The sequence below is a fragment of the Doryrhamphus excisus genome, chromosome 20, assembly GCF_030265055.1.
Source record: "Doryrhamphus excisus isolate RoL2022-K1 chromosome 20, RoL_Dexc_1.0, whole genome shotgun sequence".
Lineage (NCBI taxonomy): Eukaryota > Metazoa > Chordata > Actinopteri > Syngnathiformes > Syngnathidae > Doryrhamphus > Doryrhamphus excisus.
The window spans coordinates 4,500,001-4,523,974 of record NC_080485.1 but is presented as its reverse complement, the minus strand read 5'-3'; the positions used below and the strand labels follow the sequence as shown (position 1 = coordinate 4,523,974).

General features: G+C 42.5%; 2 protein-coding genes and 1 long non-coding RNA gene across 3 annotated transcripts in view; 1 reads left to right on the top strand and 2 right to left on the bottom strand.

The window, feature by feature from the left end:
* Positions 1-7,272: 7,272 nt before the first annotated feature.
* Positions 7,273-12,772, bottom strand: LOC131107741 (uncharacterized). Its single transcript, XR_009120323.1, has 4 exons — positions 12,627-12,772; positions 12,227-12,536; positions 11,951-12,005; positions 7,273-9,405 (listed from the first exon to the last, which is right to left on the bottom strand). It is a non-coding gene; the product is annotated as an uncharacterized LOC131107741 (long non-coding RNA).
* A 380-nt stretch (positions 12,773-13,152) lies between these two features.
* On the top strand, positions 13,153-20,504 carry prdx3 (peroxiredoxin 3). Its single transcript, XM_058058015.1, has 7 exons — positions 13,153-13,239; positions 13,715-13,805; positions 14,026-14,167; positions 14,590-14,725; positions 14,843-14,946; positions 18,743-18,908; positions 19,001-20,504. The coding sequence occupies exons 1-7, from the start codon at positions 13,168-13,170 to the stop codon at positions 19,049-19,051; spliced, it is 762 nt and encodes a 253-aa protein (XP_057913998.1). The 5' UTR covers positions 13,153-13,167; the 3' UTR covers positions 19,052-20,504.
* tm9sf3 (transmembrane 9 superfamily member 3) overlaps positions 19,764-23,974 on the bottom strand; it is a 28,148-nt gene continuing 23,937 nt past the window's right edge. Inside the window, exon 15 of the mRNA XM_058058006.1 lies at positions 19,764-20,656. Within this exon, the coding sequence (XP_057913989.1) occupies positions 20,589-20,656 (68 nt within the window). The 3' untranslated portion in view covers positions 19,764-20,588. The remainder of the gene's footprint in view (positions 20,657-23,974) is intronic.

Here is a 23,974-nt window from a genome sequence, read left to right as displayed (position 1 = left end):
AGTTTCATGTGGCTGAGAAGCACTGCTGTGGAGTTACAGATAAAATGAGAAAATGTGTTTCTCTCGCTGTGATAATGTATTTTAAGCAACCTATAGGCTTTGTGGTAAAAAAATTCTCCATATATGGCACATGTGTGCCACGTCCAAAAAAGCACTCCACTCGCTCAAAGAAGGCCTCCGAAGAGCGTTTTGGAACTTATGGAACACATTTAGTGTGATGTGCGTTATTGCTTGGCTCATACAACCATTGTTCAAAAAAGCACTTTATTCGCTCTCAAATACATTGTGAGCAAAGGATGATACGGCGCGTCATTGTGAACCAGCGGAAGGTGCCAGGAGGCTCATTTCAAGCGTGCCTGACGCAGCTTCGCATCCCGTTCTATCTGCAACCGTTTCAGGTGGCTGAGAAGCACTGCTGTGGAGTTACAGCTAAAATGAGAAAATGTGTTTCTCTCGCTGTGAAAATGTATTTCAAGCAACCTATAGGCTTTGTGGGAAAAATTTTCTCCATATATGGCACATTAGTGCCACGTCCAAAAAAGCACTCCACTCGTTCAGAGAAGAGCGTTTTGGCACTTATGGAACACATTTCGTGTGATGTGCTTTATTGCTTGGCTCACACAACCATTGTTCAAAAAAGCACTTTATTCGCACTCAAATACATTGTGAGGAAAGGATGATACGGCGCGTCATTGTGAACCAGCGGAAGGTGCCAGGAGGCTCATTCTAAGCGTGCCTGACGCAACTTCGCATCCCGTTCTATCTGCAAGTTTCAGGTGGCTGAGAAGCACTGCTGTGGAGTTACAGCTAAAATGAGAAAATGTGTTTCTCTCGCTGTGATAATGTATTTCAAGCAACCTTAGGCTTTGTGGTAAAAATTTTCTCCATATATGGCACATGTGTGCCACGTCCAAAAAAGCACTCCACTCGCTCAGAGAAGAGCATTTTGGCACTTATGGAACATATTGCCAGGAAGGTGCCAGGAGGCTCATTGCAAGTGTGACTGACGCAGCTTCGCATCCCGTTCTATCTGCAACAGTTTCATGTGGCTGAGAAGCACTGCTGTGGAGTTACAGATAAAATGAGAAAATGTGTTTCTCTCGCTGTGATAATGTATTTTAAGCAACCTATAGGCTTTGTGGTAAAAAAATTCTCCATATATGGCACATGTGTGCCACGTCCAAAAAAGCACTCCACTCGCTCAAAGAAGGCCTCCGAAGAGCGTTTTGGAACTTATGGAACACATTTAGTGTGATGTGCGTTATTGCTTGGCTCATACAACCATTGTTCAAAAAAGCACTTTATTCGCTCTCAAATACATTGTGAGCAAAGGATGATACGGCGCGTCATTGTGAACCAGCGGAAGGTGCCAGGAGGCTCATTTCAAGCGTGCCTGACGCAGCTTCGCATCCCGTTCTATCTGCAACCGTTTCAGGTGGCTGAGAAGCACTGCTGTGGAGTTACAGCTAAAATGAGAAAATGTGTTTCTCTCGCTGTGAAAATGTATTTCAAGCAACCTATAGGCTTTGTGGGAAAAATTTTCTCCATATATGGCACATTAGTGCCACGTCCAAAAAAGCACTCCACTCGTTCAGAGAAGAGCGTTTTGGCACTTATGGAACACATTTCGTGTGATGTGCTTTATTGCTTGGCTCACACAACCATTGTTCAAAAAAGCACTTTATTCGCACTCAAATACATTGTGAGGAAAGGATGATACGGCGCGTCATTGTGAACCAGCGGAAGGTGCCAGGAGGCTCATTCTAAGCGTGCCTGACGCAACTTCGCATCCCGTTCTATCTGCAAGTTTCAGGTGGCTGAGAAGCACTGCTGTGGAGTTACAGCTAAAATGAGAAAATGTGTTTCTCTCGCTGTGATAATGTATTTCAAGCAACCTTAGGCTTTGTGGTAAAAATTTTCTCCATATATGGCACATGTGTGCCACGTCCAAAAAAGCACTCCACTCGCTCAGAGAAGAGCATTTTGGCACTTATGGAACATATTGCCAGGAAGGTGCCAGGAGGCTCATTGCAAGTGTGACTGACGCAGCTTCGCATCCCGTTCTATCTGCAACAGTTTCATGTGGCTGAGAAGCACTGCTGTGGAGTTACAGATAAAATGAGAAAATGTGTTTCTCTCGCTGTGATAATGTATTTTAAGCAACCTATAGGCTTTGTGGTAAAAAAATTCTCCATATATGGCACATGTGTGCCACGTCCAAAAAAGCACTCCACTCGCTCAAAGAAGGCCTCCGAAGAGCGTTTTGGAACTTATGGAACACATTTAGTGTGATGTGCGTTATTGCTTGGCTCATACAACCATTGTTCAAAAAAGCACTTTATTCGCTCTCAAATACATTGTGAGCAAAGGATGATACGGCGCGTCATTGTGAACCAGCGGAAGGTGCCAGGAGGCTCATTTCAAGCGTGCCTGACGCAGCTTCGCATCCCGTTCTATCTGCAACCGTTTCAGGTGGCTGAGAAGCACTGCTGTGGAGTTACAGCTAAAATGAGAAAATGTGTTTCTCTCGCTGTGAAAATGTATTTCAAGCAACCTATAGGCTTTGTGGGAAAAATTTTCTCCATATATGGCACATGTGTGCCACGTCCAAAAAAGCACTCCACTCGTTCAGAGAAGAGCGTTTTGGCACTTATGGAACACATTTAGTGTGATGTGCTTTATTGCTTGGCTCACACAACCATTGTTCAAAAAAGCACTTTATTCGCTCTCAAATACATTGTGAGCAAAGGATGATACGGCGCGTCATTGTGAACCAGCGGAAGGTGCCAGGAGGCTCATTCTAAGCGTGCCTGACGCAGCTTCGCATCCCGTTCTATCTGCAACAGTTTCAGGTGGCTGAGAAGCACTGCTGTGGAGTTACAGCTAAAATGAGAAAATGTGTGCGAATAAAGCGCATCACACTAAATGTGTTCCATAAGTGCCATAACCCTAACCCTTAACCCTAGCCCTAACCCTAACCCTAACCCTAACCCTAACCCTAACCCTAACCCTAATCCTAACCCTAACCCTAACCCTAACCCTTCTTCTCTGAGCGAGTGGAGTGCTTTTTTGGACGTGGCACACATGTGCCATATATTGAGAAGATTTTTCCACAAAGCCTGTAGGTTGCTTGAAATACAATATCACAGCGAGTGAAACACTTTTTCTCATTTTCGCTCTAACTCCACAGCAGTGCTTCTCAGCCACCTGAAACTGTTGCAGATAGAACGGGATGCGAAGCTGCGCCAGACACACTTGGAATAAGGCTTCTGGCACTATAGGTTGCTTGAAATACATTATCACAGCGAGTGAAAAACTTTTTCTCATTTTCACTCTAACGCCACAGCAGTGCTTCCTTGCCCCATGAAACTGTTGCAGATAGAATGGGAAGCAAAGCTGCGCCAGGCACACTTGGAATGAGCCTCCTGGCACCTTCCGCTGGCTCACAATGACCTGCCGTATCATCCTTTGCTCACCATTTCTTTGAGAGTGAATAAAGTGCATTTTTGAACAATGGTTGTGTGTGCCAAGCAATGAAGCACATCACACTAAATGTGTTCCATAAGTGCCATAACCCTAACCCTAACCCTTTTAACCCTAACACTAACACTAACCCTAACCCTACCCTAACCCTAACCCTAACCCTTAACCCTTAACCCTAACACTAACCCTAACCCTACCCTAACCCTAACCCTAACCCTAACCCTTCTTCTCTGAGCGAGTGGAGTGCTTTTTTGGACGTGGCACACATGTGCCATATATGGAAAAGATTTTTACCACAAAGCCTCTAGGTTGCTTGAAATACATTATCACAGCGAGTGAAACACTTTTTCTCGTTTTCGCTCTAACTCCACAGCAGTGCTTCTCAGCCCCATGAAACTGTTGCAGATAGAACGAGATGCGGAGCTGCGCCAGGCACACTTGGAATGAGCCTCCTGGCACCTTCCGCTGGCTCACAATGACCTGCCGTATCTACCTTTGCTCACCATGTGTTTGAGAGTGAATAAAGTGCATTTTTTAACAATGGTTGTGTGTGCCAAGCAATAAAGCATATCACACTAAATATGTTCCATAAGTGCCATAACCCTAACCCTTAATCCTTAACCCTTAACCCTTAACCCTTAACCCTTAACCCTAACCCTAACCCTAACTCTAACCCTAACCCTTCTTCTCTGAGCGAGTGGAGTGCTTTTTTGGACGTGGCACACATGTGCCATATATGGAGAAGATTTTTACCACAAAGCCTATAGGTTGCTTGAAATACATTATCACAGTGAGTGAAACACTTTTTCTCATTTTCGCTCTAACGCCACAGCAGTGCTTCTCAGCCCCAAGAAACTGTTGCAGATAGAATGGGATGCGAAGTTGCGCCAGGCACACTTAGAATGAGCCTCCTGGCACCTTCCGCTGGCTCACAATGACCTGCCGTATCATCCTTTGCTCACCATGTGTTTGAGAGTGAATAAAGTGCATTTTTGAACAATCGTTGTGTGTGCCAAGCAATTAAGCACATCACACTAAATGTGTTCAATAAGTGCCAAACCCCTAACCCTAACCCTTAACCCTAACCCTAACCCTTCTTCTCTGAGCGAGTGGAGTGCTTTTTTGGACGTGGCACACATGTGCCATATATGGAGAAGATTTTTACCACAAAGCCTATAGCATTCTTGAAATACATTATCACACCGAGTGAAAAACTTTGTCTCGTTTTCGCTCTAACTCCACAGCAGTGCTTCCCTGCCACGTGAAACTGTTCCACCTATTAGAGGATACAAAGCTGCGTCAGGCACACTTGGAATGAGCCTCCTGGCACCTTCCGCATGTGCCACAAAATGTGCCCCATCAGTGCCAAAACGCTCTTCGAAGGCCTTCTCGGAGCGAGTGGAGTGCTTTTTGGGATGTGACACCCTTGCGCTATATATGGAGACAAACTTTACCACACAGCCTATAGCGTGCTTGAAATACATTGTCACAGCGGTTGTGATGGAGTCTGATTGTTTGGGGAGGTGTAGTCTGAAGGCTTGGACACCTCAGGTGCAATATGGGGATGGTTAGTCCAGCAGAGGTTGTAGAAGGGGCTGTTTTTTTTCATATCGTGGATACTGTATTGTACTGGAAGCCATTGAAGCTGGATGAGAATAGGGGAGATGCGTCAGACAGAGTTCTGATTAATTTGCAGTCTGTTAAGTTTGGCAGGGAGCCGGGTGAGGAAGGCATTGCAAGTAGTTAATGCAGCCGGTAACAAATCATTAACCAGGTTTTTGATGCTGAATTGGGACAGTGATGGGCAGAGATTTTTTGGAGGTGGAAGAAGGCAGTCCAAGATTGCAGTCTCACACACGAATGAGCACTGGAGAAGTTATATTTGGGATCAAGGTGAGAATTTACACAGCCTACTATATATTACATCTGCCCTGAAACAAGTGTGGATTAATTGAAATATGCCAGCCTCAGCCCTCCAGAATCTTAAAGACATTGGTCTCAAAACTAATTTCTGAGGTTGCGTCTTGTAGGAGTGTTTAAGGAGTATTTAAAAAAGAGGACATTTTTTCATCAAAATCCTGGGGCCAAGAGTGTGTGCCCAAACTTTGGGACCAGGTGTTCTAGGGCCCGAACTTCAGCCATTTCAAATTTGACAAAATTTGCGCAATCTTAAGTTAGTATAATTGTAGAAAAATACAAAAAAAAACCCCTATTATGTCCCTTTCGGGGCCCATAGATAGGCCAAATTGGAAGCCAATGTGGGGCTCATGTTACTGAAACCATATGAGGCCCACACAACTTGCCTACTTACAGCCAATGCCCACACAGCCCACTCATCTCATTTACATGGTCAACCCACATGGACTTCCCATGTGGGCCCAAAGTGAAGGAACAATATGGGGCCCAAAAATGATACTCGGTATCACTTATGGGGCCCATGGAGTTGGCCCACATGGGTTTTTCATGTGGGGCTCAGTTCAAGTTACGCATATGGGACCCATATAACCCCCCTACTTCCATCTCATGCCCACTTTGTGGACTCATATCTCCTATGGGACCCTCGGGCTTCCTATATAGGACCCATGTTATTGAAACCAAATGGGGCCCAGACAATTTGCCCAGTTCAAGCCCATGCCCACTCAGTACCCATGCTGCCCCTTTGGCACCCATATGGGGCCCACATGTACATGTTGGTTGGGGTGTGTCGTTTTTTGTTTTTTTCAACTTGCTGCTAATGCACTTTTCTCTTCAAAAAAAAACAGCGAAAACCTCACACACACAACAGGGGCCTGAGAAGCATCCAAAAATGGCACAAAATGCCAGAGTTTGAGGATGGTGAATTTTGACAAGAAACGTAAGGGGTTATGTTGTTTTTTGGGGGTTTTTTTTCAGCTTGCTTCTGGTGGAACAAAAAACAAAGGAAACCTTGCACACACGCAACAGGGGCCCCAGGAGCATCCAAAAACGTCATCAGTCAATGCCTGACCGCCCTTGTGGGGCTTCCATATGAAACCAATGCAAATTGGCTGACTAGCGCCACCGTGAAGTTTTAAAATAATTATCCCTCGCCACCCGTTGCACCGATCATCATGATTTGCGACATCACTCATGATTGGAAAGTCTCAAGAACATTGATTCTATAGCGCCACCAACTGTATGTTGAAATGTATATCTGCCGCAACTTCCTTTGCATGGTCGATTGTCCTGAAATTTTTGATGGTCTGTTGGGCCACCCTCCAGTCCGTGACTGTGTATACAGAGTCAACTGATGGAAATGTACAACTACATGGTCTACATGGTCTGATTGTCCCTAGATTTTTATGGAGTTGTGGCATCAGACAGCACATGACTATGTACCCACCTTAGATTCTATAGCGCCACCAACCGGTGGCATGTACAACTACATTCTACATGGTCTGATTGTCCCAAGATTTTTTAAGGAGAGTTGTGGCATGAGACAGCACATGACTATTTACCCACCTTGTTTAGTGCCCTTCCATTGGCTGTGTTAGGCAGCGCACATATAGACAACCATACACATTCACAATATTTTATCAACATAATATTTTTAGATTGCAATTATAAATAGACACACAAATGTAAATTTCGGATAATTACTTTAATAACAATACACATTTGCATCAAACAGGTTCGAACATTTGATATATTTAGGTATTCAATTGGAAATTAAATTAATTTTTTAAATTAATTTTTCATTGGCTGGCGACCAGTCCAGGGTGTACCCCGCCTCTCGCCCGAAGACAGCTGGGATAGGCTCCAGCACCCCCGCGACCCTCGTGAGGAAAAGCGGTAGAAAATGAATGAATGAATGCAATTTTTCATCTTTTTTTCATCACAAGGAATTTCATCTTTATATGTATATAGTCATAATTGCTGATGTGTACACATAATAGAAGTATGTACCTCACATGTATAGTAAAAACCAATCCTGTTAGGAGTAGTTGTTTACTTATTACATATGTCGAAGCAGGTAGAAAGCTTTGGTATATATAGAATTGATACATGCATTTTGTATAATTTCTATTTTAAGTACTTTACCATATCTAAAATGTAAGTGGAATTCATGTTTGTATTTACCCCATTTTATTGTATTTATCAGTTTGTGCTGTTTGCCTGGATTCGGATTGTTGGTTGGGTCCTTGGTCTGTGAAGCATGTCTGTGTGGTCCAGTCGGGGTCAACGTGGGTGGAGTGTTTTGCTGGATAGCAGCAGAGACTGTGTTGTAGATTCTCTAAGCTATGAACGAACACTTGTTGAGTTATGTACTAAACATGCAGAAATGACAAAAGCAGTTATGTCAAGTCAAGCCAATTTCTTTTATGTAGTAGTAGTAGTAGTAGTAGGCCCTTTATTCTTGTCACTTGTACAGGAGTACAAGTGAAATTGTGCAATCTTCCGTCCATACATATACAACATACTATGCAGTGAGACAAGGGGTGACAGGACGGGATGATTGAGCAATGAAGGGGGGGAGAAGGGGGGACAACACTAGGAAAGGGGAGGGGAAAAAAACAACTCCAAACTAGACTCTGAAATGAAGGAGTACAGCGTGTTAAAAAACCTTGGCATACAAATAAAAGACATTGTTCACACACATAGACACAAGACCAGCGCCACGAAGGGAAAATAGCCGATACGAGCAGCGGCCAGCCCGGCTTACCTGCAGCCACTTACGGCCGTGGCCCCTGTCATGGGGGGGCGCTTCCCCCGCCCACCTGGAGCTCAGTTCGCAGGGTGTAATTGCGATACATAGCAGTTGCCATGGAGAAGTCTGTGTTGGGGCAAGAGAAGAGAAACAACAGGTGTCCGTAAGGAATGAAGGACGGTCAGAGCGTCCTGCTGCAGCAATCTCTTGGAAGAAGTTGTTTTCACAACACGACCTTGGTTAGCCGTGGTGGGGACGTCGAAATCCAGATTAAGAATATTGTTTGGGTTAGTTCGGGCAGCCACATTCCAATAGACCGGACCACCCTATTGTCCATTCTGGCCTCCTAATTGATCCAACTGCTTTTGCAAAGCCGAAATCTTCACCAAGATGGCATCCTTGTTGTGATTGCCAGTCACAGTCAGAGTGTGAATGGCTTTGCCCACCAAATCATTCATAATTGGCAGCTGTGGGCCAACTCGATCCGCTGCCTTCATCATACGAATTTTGCGATACATTAGGAAAGTGCCCAATCCAATCAGCAACAGACCTGTTATCATGGTCCCGAATAGGTAGACGTCTTTGATGTCCTCCACGGAAAGAATCGCCAGGCACATGACCTTCCACTTTCCCCAACTGTCCATCACGTACCCAGCGGTGTACGTTCCGTCAGGGCAGGCAGGTTCCCCCGTACCTGAGCTTCTCGTCGAGAAGATCGTGTCAATTGCATGGAGGACCAGTTGATCAATTCCATGATTTAGGTTTTTGGAGGGCAGTGCAGTGAGAGGCTCTTGAGAAAGTATAAGACGAGACTAGACAAGACAAGACTTCGTTGAGAGCCAGAGAAGAAGAAGTGCCAATTAAATTTTATATAGTGCCAATTCAAATTGTCATATGGAAGTGATATAGAATCACAAGCTTTATAACGAGAACCAACTGAACCCCACACGAGCAAGCACTTGGCAATGGAGGCAAAGAAAAACTCTTTGAGCAACCTTGGACAGAACCCAGGCTGTATGGGGTGGCCCTTCTGTCTCGACCGTTTGAGTTGAGATAGATTAGAGGGACAGATGGTAGGTAGACAGCGGTGAAGTAAGGACAGAGGGTTAAAAGAACGGGGGAGGAATGCATCAGCAGTCGTAGTCCCACGATGATGGCCAGCTCCCAGAATCACCATCCTATTCCAGTCAGCAATGGGGAGGACATGGATGTCAAGGTGCCATGGTGGGAGCTCCTCTGGAAGCAGGAAGCATTCACTACAGGGAAGAGAAGAGGGTGAAAGCAAATGCGTAAACTTGCTATGAGCAGATTATATAAAAAGGTAAAAAAAACAGATTTTTTTTTACCGCAAGTATTGTGGCCTTTATTTATTTATTTAAATTTTATATTAGTAGCACACGCACCAGTAGCGCCACCACACAGTTTGGTTAACAGGTTGACATTTTTCCCTGCAGAATATAAATTAATGTAAGATTCTGTGTCCCATTTTGCATAGTCAAGGTGGTTCCAACTTCCAGCAAATTAAAGCTACTTTGACAAAAAGAAAGTGTTTTATGTGACTGGCAACATTTGAAAATGTATTTTATTTACAAAGCAAAGTTTTACTTTACTAGTCTGGAGCCCTGTCCGTGTATTAGGAGTATCAAAATATCAACATTTTTGTAGAATCCATGATACAGCATTTAGCTGTGGTATCATCATGTCAGGAATCGATAGTTCAGTATCGACCCGCACGTCACCTCTCTGCTCTTTAGTACTCCATGACAACACATGACATGTACAGACCCCACAGCAGTGCCTGGCAACTTTCATGACTTGATGCTATGTTGCTAGGTGCTAGCATGCTTCTTGCTAGCATGTTAACATTTAAGCTAATTTACTCATGTCTAAAGGCAAACACACATGGCATGATGCAGGGAGGTTATAGGACAACCTTGTCAGTTTCTCAACTTAAGACGTTTGGGACTTGAAGCTATCTTGCTAGGTGCTATCATGGTAGCCTTTAGCATGTTAGCATTTTAGCTAATTTACGTATGTCTAAAGGCAAATACACACATGGCAGCATGCAGGGAGGTTCTTGGACAACCTTGACACTTTCCAAACTTGAGGCTCTCTTGTTAGGTGCTAGCATGATGACTGTTAGCATTTTAGCTAATTTACTCATGTCTAAAGGCAAATACACACGTGGCATGATGTCGGGACACTATGGGACTGCCTGGACACTTTTGGAACCTGTCTGCTAGAGTGGGTGCACTCAACCAGCATTTGGAGCGGGCTTGTGGCCACCTCCTCCCACCCAAGCCCACTCAACCCAGTGGCATAGTTACGGCGACCAGCCACCCGGGAACTACCTCTGCCACAGCGGTCCACCGTGAGCCCAACATACCACCCCCCTCACGCTTTCAGGGTGAGTCTAGTTCCTGTGAGCAATTTTTGCACCAATGCTCCCTGGTGTTTGATCAACAGCCCTCCACGTACTCCTCTGAATCAGCCACAAATTTGTCTCCTGTCAGACCCAGCCGGCGCCTGGGCTCTCGCCATAAGCAAGTCCAAGCCAGCCATTCGCTCTAATTTGTCGCTATTTTTGAGTGAGAGAAGAAGGTTTTTGACCACACCATCCGGGGGAGGAAAGCAGGAAGTTGTTTGCACGACCTCAAGCAGAAGGGACGATCCATAGCTGGTTGTGGATACGACGTACGAAGTAGCCCCCTGTGGCATTTTTCGCAAAGCCTTCAGCACTCGTCAGAGATGAGCTCACGGTGCGTGAGGAGACGTCATTACTAGACAGCCTCATAGACCTCGCCATCAGGCTTTGACAACCGGCTGAGGGAACATGACCGTGAACACACGGAGGACAAGAGGAGCCAAGCTGTTGCTACATTCACCCGGGGAGGGGTGGACACGGACATTGCTCACGCCGATCCGGCTGTCAACTCAGGGGAGGTACCAATGCACTCGAACTCTGCCTCTACTGTGGTAGCCCCGATCAGAGGAGTGGAGGTGGTTTTGTAAGGCGCTAGGGGCTAGTGAGCCTCTCCTCTGGATATTTCCCGCGGGCCAACCAGGACCTGGAGGCAGCCCTGCATTGCGTCTGCCCCTTTCGCCTGGTCCTCCCACCCCCTCTTGGTGGAATACGCGCACAGTTTGTTGGAGAGCTCGGCTAATATTAATAATATTTTGTAGTTGGAGCATACAAAACCTGTTAACCTTCTAAATGCAATTAACATTGTAGGAGCCATTAGTTCAAGTAATTATAATTTAATGTAATATATAATTTTATGCTTCAAAATGCTTAATTTAGGCACAAAATATGTAAAATCTGCTTAAATATGCTTTTTTTTTTTAAACTAGCAATAGGCCGTATTCAACCACAAAACAGCATGATTTATTTTTGTGAAAACCGTGATAAAGTGAGGTCGCAAAATTCAAAGCCCAAAGTGGTGAGGGACTGCTGTAGTCACATCATCATTAACCACTGGTTATTGTTTCATTAGCAGGCATACATGTCCATGCCATAACACTGCCTCCGTCATGTTTGACACATGTGATGTGGTATGCTTTGGATTTTTCACATTCTCCATTACGTTTTTAGGTTGACTTTGATTTTCTCGGTCCAATGATTGCTATATTCATATGAAATATTTTTGATTAAAGTCTACACTTCAAATTCATTGTGGTGGTGCATTAATTCTTGACCAGGTAACTGTATATTTGCTTACATACGCTAGCTACTCAAGTCGACTAATGTGTCCACAATTGCTCAGAGTCTAATATCTACCAAAAATGATCACATTAATGTACCTGGAGGGCGGAAAACCAGTGGAAGTGCTGAACCAGAATCTGCATGGACAGACGACTGTAAACACAGACCCATAATAAAAAATAACTTTTAGAAAACACATATATTCAATTTAAATCAAATAAAAATGTGTGTTTAAACACATTGAACATATGGTGTACAAATGTCATTAGTTCAATTAATAAAGCATCACAAAGGTAAATATTGGGTGTATTGTTTTCTCTATGTAGTATTTATCAGCTAATACGGACTAGCAACTTTTGTATTAAAGTACTTACAAGAGTGATGTTCCATTCATAGTCATCCTACAGGAAGAAGCAGGGCAAACAGAACAATACACTTGTTGCAGTGAGTGCGCAAAAAAGTGGTGAGCATAGCTAATCTTTTTGTCGACCTTCTCCCCACTTCCAAGAAGGGTGCGGGCTTTTTGTATTTCAGCCTGATGGGAGCAGGATCATTGATTCAATACCAATCAATCACTGCAGATACAGTACTGTCCTGCTCACGATGGAGCATGCTCATCTCTGATGCGCCCAAGGAGGATGGATCCAGAAGATTCACCCAGATCTTCAGACGACTAAACAAAGGCTGAAAAAATATACATACAACGTTTACCACCAATAGAAATAATCTATCTGAGGAAAAAAAATAATTTCAACAATTACATGCTTTCATCACCTGTCCGTGGCTTTTCCAGTACAACAGGTTGACATCCATCGTAATAATACAATAATGCCAATTCAACTCAAATAGTAGTTAAAATGACTACAGTTCATTTGGTGATTATGTACTTCTGTCATGTTTTTGAGGTCGTTTTGAAATAACTTCCGTGTTCAGTCACGTGTTCAGGGATTTGTTCAGGGACAATCGGAAAGTATAAAACTCCAAAGCTTCGAAGTTAGCGAAGAGATTATACTGCAGGTATACCTTTGATTTTACAAATAACATCAAAATATACACAAATGCATTTTATATACAATATATTTCAACCAGGATGGAAGCTATATTGCAGCTTCATTTTACACAACTTACACAATATGTAGTCATCACTGAGAACCTGAAGACAGCTTTAATTTGTCCTTTTTTATATTACTTGACCTTTTGTACTGTGGTTCATTTGACTAATACACATAAATCCAAATCGCGCAATTATATTATCGCACAAATTAAAGTATTAAAGTATAATTTGAGGCGTGTTGCAGTATTATATGACGTATGAATGCGCTTCAACCAACCTTCTCTGACATCATCCAAAATGGCAGCCACCATTGGAAGACTCCTCAGGACGTCTGTGAGTCACAACTTTACACAACGTTTTAATTCGTTTCCAGTGTGTTATCATAACACAACAGTGTTATGTATTGGCGAACCTTATTGGCAGGTCTATTATTGGCAAATATGTCGAACGTTGTGAAAGGCACGCTGCGTGACGCACCTTGAGCGTCCGGTGAACTCGGGTGAGCAAACTCAGGTCCGCATTAAAGTGGACTGGAGTTCATTTTTGTTACTGGCTCAGGTGTCGCTCTCATACCCTGTTAGTGTTAGTAAGTTTCCCACCTTATGAAACCGAAATAATATACAAAACGTGCGATGTGGTCAGATGTGACCCAATTGAGATGTCTGGCATCAATTCGGCTCACTGTGTTAGGAGAAGGAAAAAAATGACTGTTGTCTTTTGTAAGAGTGTAAATGTATGAAATATACATGTTTTTGTTTTTCTATTTTCTGCTAATTTCATTTTTTAATGTTTTCATATTATCCTCCAGGCAAGAGCTGCGGCAGCCTGCCAAAATGGAGGGTCTGCAGCTGGACGCATTATATCTACTCCTGCAACCCAGCGGGCCTGCTTCTCAAGCAGTATGTACTAAAGTTGACACAAGCTGTCTGAATAGCCTTAGTTTCATTATTGGAGGAATGTCATCAATGGTGCTTATTAGAGCAAACTTGAAATATAGTCACTTCCCACAAGACTGCAATCTATTTGTGGTTATGCAAAACTTTATCCTAAATAAATGAATGAAAACCAATGTTGCACAAACAAAGGTAGAGTGTGGTTTCTGATGCTTGGTCCTGTCAGGCTCTTGCAGGTGGATCGCTGCTGTCACCCAACCTGCTCCAACTTTCAAAGCAACAGCGGTCTACAATGGGGACTTCAAGGAGATGAGCCTCGCTGATTTCAAGGGGAAATACTTAGTCCTCTTCTTCTACCCACTGGATTTGTGAGTGCCAACATACCCACTAAAAATATGACAAATCTTCTATGCCATTATGTATTATAATACATATACAATTAAAGAAGAAAACTACAAAAAAACACAAGATGATGAAAAAATGGTAATGTTGACATTAATCACACTAATATTAATATTCTTTGCCACTGACATCAGTGATTCAGTTGTGTTACATACTTTTGGTCAATTGTCTACACATATGATTAAAGGAGTACTTGACAAAAAGATTGAGAAACAGTGACCTACAACACAAAGCTGCCAAAATATTTTTGGAAAACCACACAAATCGGAGGTCAACCAACCTATCTGAACAATTAGTTTGACCCCAGAGGTTCCTTATATTAGATTAGATTTCTATAAATAGTTCACTACAGATGTAAGTTTCTCATAGGACTTGTTTTCTATTGCAGCACCTTTGTGTGCCCTACTGAGATCATTTCCTTCAGCGACAAGGCCAGTGAGTTCCATGACATCAACTGTGAGGTAGTGGGTGCGTCTGTAGACTCACACTTCACACACCTGGCATGGACCAACATCGCTCGCAAGGTATACTTCTTTGGGATGCACAATTCATCAATCAGCTGGAACATTTCAGTAAATAAATGTTGCATCAAATGTGCCTGCATTGTGGTCTGTTGTATTGATTTTTTTTTGGTCTGGCAGGCTGGAGGCTTGGGCAACATTCACATTCCTCTGCTGTCTGACCTCAACAAGCAGATTTCGAGAGACTATGGTGTGCTGCTGGAGGGCCCAGGCATAGCCCTAAGGTGCGAAAGACACATTTTCAGCAGCACTTTCACTGTGCGATGTTTAAATTTAAACTAAAGCTATACATTCAAAGTCTATTTTCCAGCAATACATGCATCTCAGAGGTCCCACTGTGGTGTGCACGAACATGTGTTGCCCAAAATCTAGTGCTGAAGGCTGCAATTTAGACCGTTTAGTAGTGACGGCGAGATGAAGCCCCATGAGGCTTTGAACCATTTCAGTCAACTGGCTCGAGAATGGATTCATTTCTTGAAGCTTCATGTGCACACAAAACCACCTGCTGGCCTTGGATACAATTACAGGTGGCTGTATCTTCATGTGTGATGCATTGAATGCTGATCTGTTTTGGCTCTTGGAAATGATTATGTACTACAAAAAAATGAATAGCCAAACGATTAATCTACAAAGTACAAGATAAAATATAGAGTATATATAAAATACTGAATGTTTTCTTGTCCATAAATGCCATGTATCATGTGATATGGCTAGCTTCATCATGGCTAGCTGGCATGGGTTCAGGGAAAGTGCTTGTGTAACTAGAAAGATGTATGCTCGTGTAACTTGGACAGAATATGGGAGATTTAATTGATTTTTATTCAATAATAATTTTTGGTTTGATGCAATTCCTCTTTTTTGATACAACAGCTCCACTATGCTTTAGGGTTGTGTATCTTTGACATCCATGTCAACAAGGGCCTTATCCTCTTGTTTTCTTGTGGCTGATAAAAACGTGTGATCTTTCATTTGCACAATGAACTTAAGTTGTGTTAGTAATACTAATATATTAATATTGTAATGTAGTACTGTTAACCTTACTGTGGATGAGTGAAGGTCCAGTTTCATCTTTATGTTCGTGAAAGGCACTTGAACATGGATGAGTTGTTGTACCCCAACTCCTTAAAACACAATAAGCACTTCACCTCTCAATAACAATGACAAACAGTGAAAATACAGGATTTGAAATGCAATCATACAATCTCTTAATAGTGTTGGATTTGGCTTACTTATTCGGACTGATCAAGTCAAAATGTTCCCACACAGGAGAAATTTTCCTCTTTTAGCTGGCTCCATATCTTCTCTCTCTGAACTCCAAACTAACGTACTAACCAAACCCTCCAAACCATCGACAAACACTATCCACATGCCCAACTGGCTGACTCTCACTACAAAACCCCACATTTTAATGTCCAAGCCTGTGGGGTTTATATCGCTGAGTGACAGGCAGACATCACTGCCAATTCTGAACCTTTTCCCGAATCCGTCACGTGGTACAGCCGGGCAGCGAGGCTTCGGACGTCATCAATTGCGGCCCCTCCCCCCAGTGAATCAAGCCTCGGTACACGCTTCACGGAAGTGCCCACTCGATTACTCGACACACGTTTTGAAGCCCCGGCTTCCACACCACTACCGTTTAGTAAGCACTACTGGCACTATATAATTTCTTGTCTGTTACTGTAATGCTAAAATGAGCTGGGTTTGTCCACTGCATGGCTCCTCATTGTGGACTTTATCCACTTTTTACATAGGAAGTCATCACTTCAAATTTTGCGGTGTTACTCTCATGATTTTTGTAAATTATATTATAAATTGGACTGTTTTATGGTTGAATGTGGCTTATAAGAGGTCTTTCAAATCATAAAAAATGCTAAATTAACAAACATATAATTATAAGGTAGTCAGAAGACTCAATCAAGTACGTGTCGTGACTTGCAAGTTTTCTGCACTGGTCACCAGGTAACACTGGTACACTGATGAGACAATAACCACAGCAGGAAGTAACAAGCAACTCTCCCAATGCTCACGTGTGAGTCTAAATGATCTTATTTATGTCTTACGTGGCTTATTTTCTGTTATTACATCTACTATTTTGGGGAAAATGTGTAAAGATGACTATAGGGATGCTATTTCATGTCTAGAGGGCTAATGTTAAAAACACTATTTGGGCCATAAACAGGTGTTCTCTGCTCTAAGAAAATAACTCATACTTTGCCTTAATTCACTTATCACAGTAGGGTCTGGAACCAATTAACCATGATAAAACAATAAACAAGGCATGACTGAACACTAACGCTGCACTTGTCAAAATAGATGGGATTTTATACATGCTAGTCCTTCTCAAAAAAAATGTATATTGTGATAAAGTTCATTATTTTCTGTAATGTACTGTAAACATTAGACTTTCATATATTTTAGATTCATTACACACAACCGAAGTAGTTCAAGTAGTTATTGTTTTAATGTTGATGATTGTGGCAAAAAAGTAAAGAAAAACATACTAATACTGATCTCAAAAAATGTGCATATCATGAAAAGGTACTTTAAATGAGCTACTAACCTAATCATCTAAATCAACTAATTAACTCTAAACACCTGCAAAAGATTTCTGAGGCTTTTAAAACCTCTCAGCCTGGTTCATTACGCAAAACAGCAATCATGAGTAGGATTGTAGGACTGCCGACCTGACTGCTGTCCAGAAGGCCATCATTGACACCCTCAAGCAAGAGGTTAAGACACAGAAAGAATTTCTGAGCAAATAGGCTGTTCCCAGAGTGCTGTATCGAGGCACCTCAGTGTGTCTGTTGGGAGGAGAAAGTGTGGCAGAAAACGCTACACAACCAGAAGAGGTGACCGGACCCTGAGAAAGATTGTGGAGAAGGGCCGATTCCAGACCTTGGGGGACCAGCGGAGGCAGTGGACTAAGTCTGGGGTAGAAACATCCCGGGACACCGTGCACAGGCGTGAGCAGGAAATGGGCTACAGGTGCCCCATTCCCCAGGTCAAGCCACTTTTGAACCAGAAACATCGGCAAAAGTGCCTGACCTGGGCTACAGAGAAGCAGCACTGGACTGTTGCTCAGTGGTCCAAAGTACTTTTTTCGGATGTGAGCACATTTTGCATGTCATTCGGAAATCAAGGTGCCGGAGTCTGGAGGAAGACTGGGGAGAAGGAAATGCCTAAATGCCTGAAGTCCAGTGATGGTGGGGTGCCATGTCGGCTGGTGGTGGTGGTCCACTGTGTTTTATCAAGGGCAGGGTCAAGGCAACCAGCTATCAGGAGATTTTGGAGCACTTCATGCTTTCATCTGCTGAAAAGCTTTATGGAAATGAAGATTTCATTTTTCAGCACGACCCTGGCACCTGCTCACAGTGCCAAAACCACAGGTTTACTGACTATGGTATTACTGTGCTCAATTGGCCTGCCAACTCCCCTGACCTGAACCCCATAGAGAATCTGTGGGATATTGTGCAGAGAGAGTCACTAGACCCAACACTGTGGATGAGCTTTAAGGCTGCTATTGAAGCATCCTGGGCCTCCATAACACCTCAGCAGCGCCACAGGGTGATTGCCTCCATGCCACGCCGTATTGATCATTTCTGAAAGAGGATTCCTGACCAAGTATTGAGTGCATAACTGAACATAATTATTCGAAGGTTGACTTTCTTTGTATGAAAAACACTTTTCTTTTATTGGTCAGATGGAATATGCTATTTGTTTTTCTTTACTTTTTTGCCAAAATCATCAATATTAAAACAATAAAAGGCTTGAACTACTTCAATTGTGTGTAATGAATCTAAAATATATGAAAGTCTAATGTTTATCAGTATATTACAGAAAAGAATGAACTTTATCACAATATGCTGTTTTTTTCCGAAGGACTAGTATACAGTATATGAATATTCGCATAACACATGAGTGGGGGTGAACACAAACCTTAAAACTAGTTTTCCAGTTAGTTACATTTACATTCATGTCATGAAATCCTCCACCATTTGAGTATGTCTAACTTTCTTTCAGGGGCCTGTTTATAATCGATCCAAACGGTATAGTGAAGCACATGAGTGTCAACGACCTGCCAGTGGGTCGTAGTGTTGAAGAGACACTTCGTCTTGTGAAAGCTTTCCAGTTCGTGGAAACCCACGGCGAGGTGTGTCCAGCCAGCTGGACGCCCAAGTCACCAACAGTGAGTGGACAGTATTGCAGTCCATCTGTGTAAACTAATCCCGCTGAGACACCCTGAATTGAAAAAGTCAATATTTCTGCTCTGCTTTTCAGATCAAGCCAACCCCTGAAGGATCTAAAGAGTACTTTGACAAAGTTAACTGATTGGAAAGCACTATAAATCCATAGATTGAAAGTTCATTTAATTTGATGCACGAAAACAGGTAAATAAAACATAAATGGAAATAGTGTTAATGAGCTACACCTATTGGTCTGTTTTATGTACTAAGACAAAAGGCTTAAGCTCACACACCAAGCCCTGTACATGTTTATTTCCTCTTTTTACAACAAGTTAATATGCAGATTCATTGGTACACAACATGAGGTGCCAAAATCAACTTCATTGGGGAAGAACTATTAATGAAAAGGCAGGACAAGTGGAGAAGGTACTGTATTTACATATAATCTGGGAGGGAAATAACGACTTAGAAAGACTCTTGTCGTGTGTGGTTACGAAAACATCTAGTCAAGTGTTCTTGATCTTTGTACAATATGTCTGTTCAGAAATTCACACAGGACGTTGCACATTTGCAACATAGTGAGGGAAATGGCTTACAAGATGTTGAGTCTTTTTTAAAGCTTTAAATAAAATACAAATCAATAGGGGATAAAATACAAATCAATAGGAGAGTCTGAGCAGGCCAGCCAGCCTCCACAATGTATCCTTACATTGTGAGCCTGATGCCCCCAGCCAATGAACTTGATTAGTTGATGGTTCGGTGAAAACGTCATGCAATTTCAGGCAAGATGAGACCGTGCCACCAGCCCCGCCACAAGCACCAAACAAAACATACCTTTTGTTTTTTTTAGCTGATTCATTATCATTAAAAAAAAATACACCCTGTAGTAAATCTGTACAACGAAAATACATTTGGGATCTACAGCTAAAGGTACATTTAAGGTTATATACACACCCCCAATACATATATTATCTTTACATGTAGACTTCATTCAAACCCAAACATTAAGAAAACAAGACTAAACCCAGGTAAATAGGATCACATCAAATGTCCATTTAAAAGTCTGCCGATCTGGTCCTGGTTCTGGACTGCACAGTACAGCAGGACTTAATTTTAACTAGATGGATCGCTACTTTAACGAGAAAATTTTGAACCGCCAAAGTGGGGGATTGACTCAAGTTACATACTTTATTTGCAGTGGAAATAAATGGGAACAAAGTACTGCACTCTGTACTAACGTTACTGTGAGCTGACTTCAAAGATATAAAATAGAAATCAAGTCAAACTCAAGCCAACTCCCCAGTATTCTGACACAATAGAACAAACATACTTAGGCCTCTTCACTGAAGAGAGCTGCACTATCCATCCATCCACAAACATGTATGTCGTCTGGTCTCAGGTGGGACTGGGTTGGAAGAGAAGCCATGTAAGCCTTATACATTTGCCCCCAACGTTCCTTTATGTGAAAGCGGCTATTAATAAAAACAGAACTTTTGCGTCTGTTCACTTTGGTGCTGCAGAGTTGGAATTCATTCAGAAAATGGAAAACTACATTGTACAAAGTGAGATTCTCGCAATCTTTGCAAGAAAAAAAAACCCTAAGAATGTCGTGTGCTGGCCCGTCTTCCAGGATACACGCCAGCAATTCCATGATCATGACGCTGCACCGTTTTGGTGCCGCTTTAGTCTATTTTCACATTTGTGTAGATCTTCCTCACAAAGGCACTTGTTCCCATGTATCCAACCGCACCTGCAAACACACTTTCAGTCAATGATAGTCACAAATGACAACACACACTCAGTATAGGGCAGGAATGTCCAAACCTTTTCCACTGACGGCCACACAGCATAGTGAAACTCGAAGGATGTGGGGAGCCACTTTAGTATTTCTCTGTATTTATTAATTTTGTAAATTTGCTGTTTTTTTCTACAATGTGCTGAGGCCAGTAAAAAAAAGCTGCAGGCCACCATAAACTGAAATGGGTTTTTTCACCTGATGAAAAGTTTAAGACCACAGGCTATAAAAGCCAAAATCTGCTAAAAATTCTAATTTTCTGTTAGGCATTCACACAGATTTCTGTTCTTGAATGTGGTCGGATCACCGAGCTGCATGAGCAAGGCCTCACTCACAGCGTGCCATTGCTGCTGAGTTTGGACGCAGGAAGACACTTATTATACATTTTTGGAAAGGTCGAAACAAAAGTCAAATGGTAGACCCAATAAATGACACTTGCATTGAGCCGGTGGATCCAATTGGCTGTCCATCTGATGAGAACAAACGGAACCTTGACGGTCCAGATGGCTTCCAACGGCATGACAAGGAAATCCCACCTGAGATGTCTTCTACATGCCACAGTGGGGGGGGGGGGGGGGGGGGGGGGGGGGGGGGGGGGGGGGTGCATCTTGATCTGGGGTGCTTTTCCATTCAGTGAACACCGGAGCTTCAGGTGGTGCAGAGTCATCAAACAGTAGGCTCGTTACGGGCAGATGTTACAGAGGACATGTTCCCCTGATTTAAATCCCAGAGACAACATTTGGGGATGGATGGCAAGGGAGGTTTATAAAAATGGCCATCAGTCCCAGACAGTTGATGCCCTTCGTGAAGCCATCTTCACACCACTTGGAGCAATGTTCCCAATAGCCTCCTGGAAACACTTGCATCAAGCATGCACAAACCAATTTTTGAAGTGATTAACAAGAACAGTGGAGCTACTGAGACTTTTGTTATGGTTTGGACAATTTTAATAGTAATTGTTTGAGCGATGGTCTTAACTTTTGATCAGCGGATAAACAGCCTATTTCAGTTTAATTGTTGCCTTCAATAAATGACTTGTTCAAAGTGTTTTTTGTCACAACCACCCTTCTTGATTTTGCATGTTGTAGCTCTACTTAAAATGAAGGAAAATGGTTGTACAACGTGAATGACTATTTTTTTTTCTATGTATGGAAAGTTATGGCCCACCCTGTGTCATGATGTGTACATCATTTTAAAAATCTGCATACACCCAAAATACAATGAATATCTACAGTTATGCTCATAATAATAGCAGTGTGTTGAAAAAGGTTTAAATTTTATTCTAAATTAATTATAATTCTCACACAAATGCATTGGGGACACTGCACATTTTATTCAAAGCCAAAAAATAGGAAAAGTAATTGAATTTGATGATATTTTACAGAAAGTCAAGAAATATGTTTAAAAAAATAGCGGTGTTGACATCTTTAAAAAATAGCGGTGTTGACATCTTTATGTACAAACTCAAAATTGTACTGTATAAACTAAGAAATGTGTGAATATTCAACTTTCCTGAGAATCATAAACTAATATTTAGTTGCATAACCACGGTTTCTGATAACTGCTTCACATCTGTGCTGCATGGAGTCTACCAACTTCTGACCCCGGTCAACAGGTATTGCAGTCCAGGACAATTGTACTCCGTTCCACAATTCCTCAGCATTTCTTGGTTTTGCCTCATGAACAGCATTTTTTTATGGCAGCCCACAAGTTTTCTATGGGATGAAGGTCTGGGGATTGTGCTCGCCACACCATTACTTGAATTTTGTTTGTCTGGAACCATTTTGCTCGCTTGCTGGTGTGTTTGGGGTCATTGTCTTGTTGAAACACCCATTTCAAGGGCATTTCCTCCTCAGCATACGGCAACATCACTTATTCCAATATTCTGATGTAATCAAACTGATCCATGATCCCTGGTATGCAATAAATAGGACCAACACCATAGTACGAGAAACATCCCCATATCATGATGCTTGTACCAACATGCTTCACCGTCTTCACTGTGTACTGTGGCTTGACTTCAGTGTTTGCAGGTCGTCTGACAAACTGTCTGTGGTAAGGACGGCCGATATTTGCGTTTGTTACTTGAATTAATCGGCAGATACGCGCGTGGGTTCGCTGATGTATTTTTTCGCCACATGATTTACAGACAGGCATCCGCTAGGCAGCTTTGTGTTGCCGGAGGACCCTGTAACCACACGCAGTCGCTGCAAGAGTGGTGAATCACCAACAAGGGTACGTTTTCAACTTTTAGCCTCTAACAGTTAAACTCAGTTGAAATATTGCCACCTGCTTTGAAATAGGAAACATGAACGCCAAGTGCATGCAATATACGTGCATGAAAATATGGTTAGTTTGTGGGTCAGAAAAAAAGGAATGCTGCTGAATGCTTCATCTTTAAAAGTGCCTACCGTTGGAATTAGGGAGCTGTTGATGTAGTTGGAGGCTAATATGTACAGCTGTTACCAACACCGCTTTAATGGCAACCTTGGCAATTCAGTCCCATGGTGTTTGTAGGACTTTCATTCAGCCAACGTCGGGCTGAGGTTAAATGTGTGTCGTGTTATGTGTGTGCGCTCTCTCCGCACGCGCACGCACACGCACACGCACACGCACAGAATGATTTGGTGCAGCCGTGTCTGCTATCAGAAGTCTTTAGCGTGCACAACACAAACTTTAATGATGAGAGAAATTTTTATGTATGGTACTAAATTGTGTCAGTGTGATGTGTTTGTGTGTGGAGGCAGAGGGTGTGCGTCTCACTGCGGAGGAGCAGTCATTACATCAATGCTAGATAAAACTACGACAGAAATGTTTTGCACATTGGTTGAATATTTATTCCTTTTAAAGTTGATATTGCCGTTTAAATGTGTGTTTTAAGAAAGCTGAATCCTACTGTGTTCCGTGTTTACATTTCAATAAATATTTGTTTAAACTTGAGACCTGTAATATTTGTTATCATTGTCATTTTTTCATGTAAATTGCGGGAGCAAAAGCAGTATCGGCCACAAATATCGATATCGGCTAAGGGTGATGGAAAAAAAACGGTATCGGCCCAAAAAAAACATATCGGTCGATCCCTAGTCTGTGGCCCTTTGACCCAAAAAGAACAATCTCAGACCACAAAATATTGCGCCATTTCTTTTTAGGCCAGTCAATGTGTTCTTTGGCAAATTGTAACCGCTTCAGCACATGTCATTTATTTAACAATGGGACATTGTGGGGGCTTCTTGCTGGTAGCTTGGCTTCACATATACGTCGTCTGATTGTTAC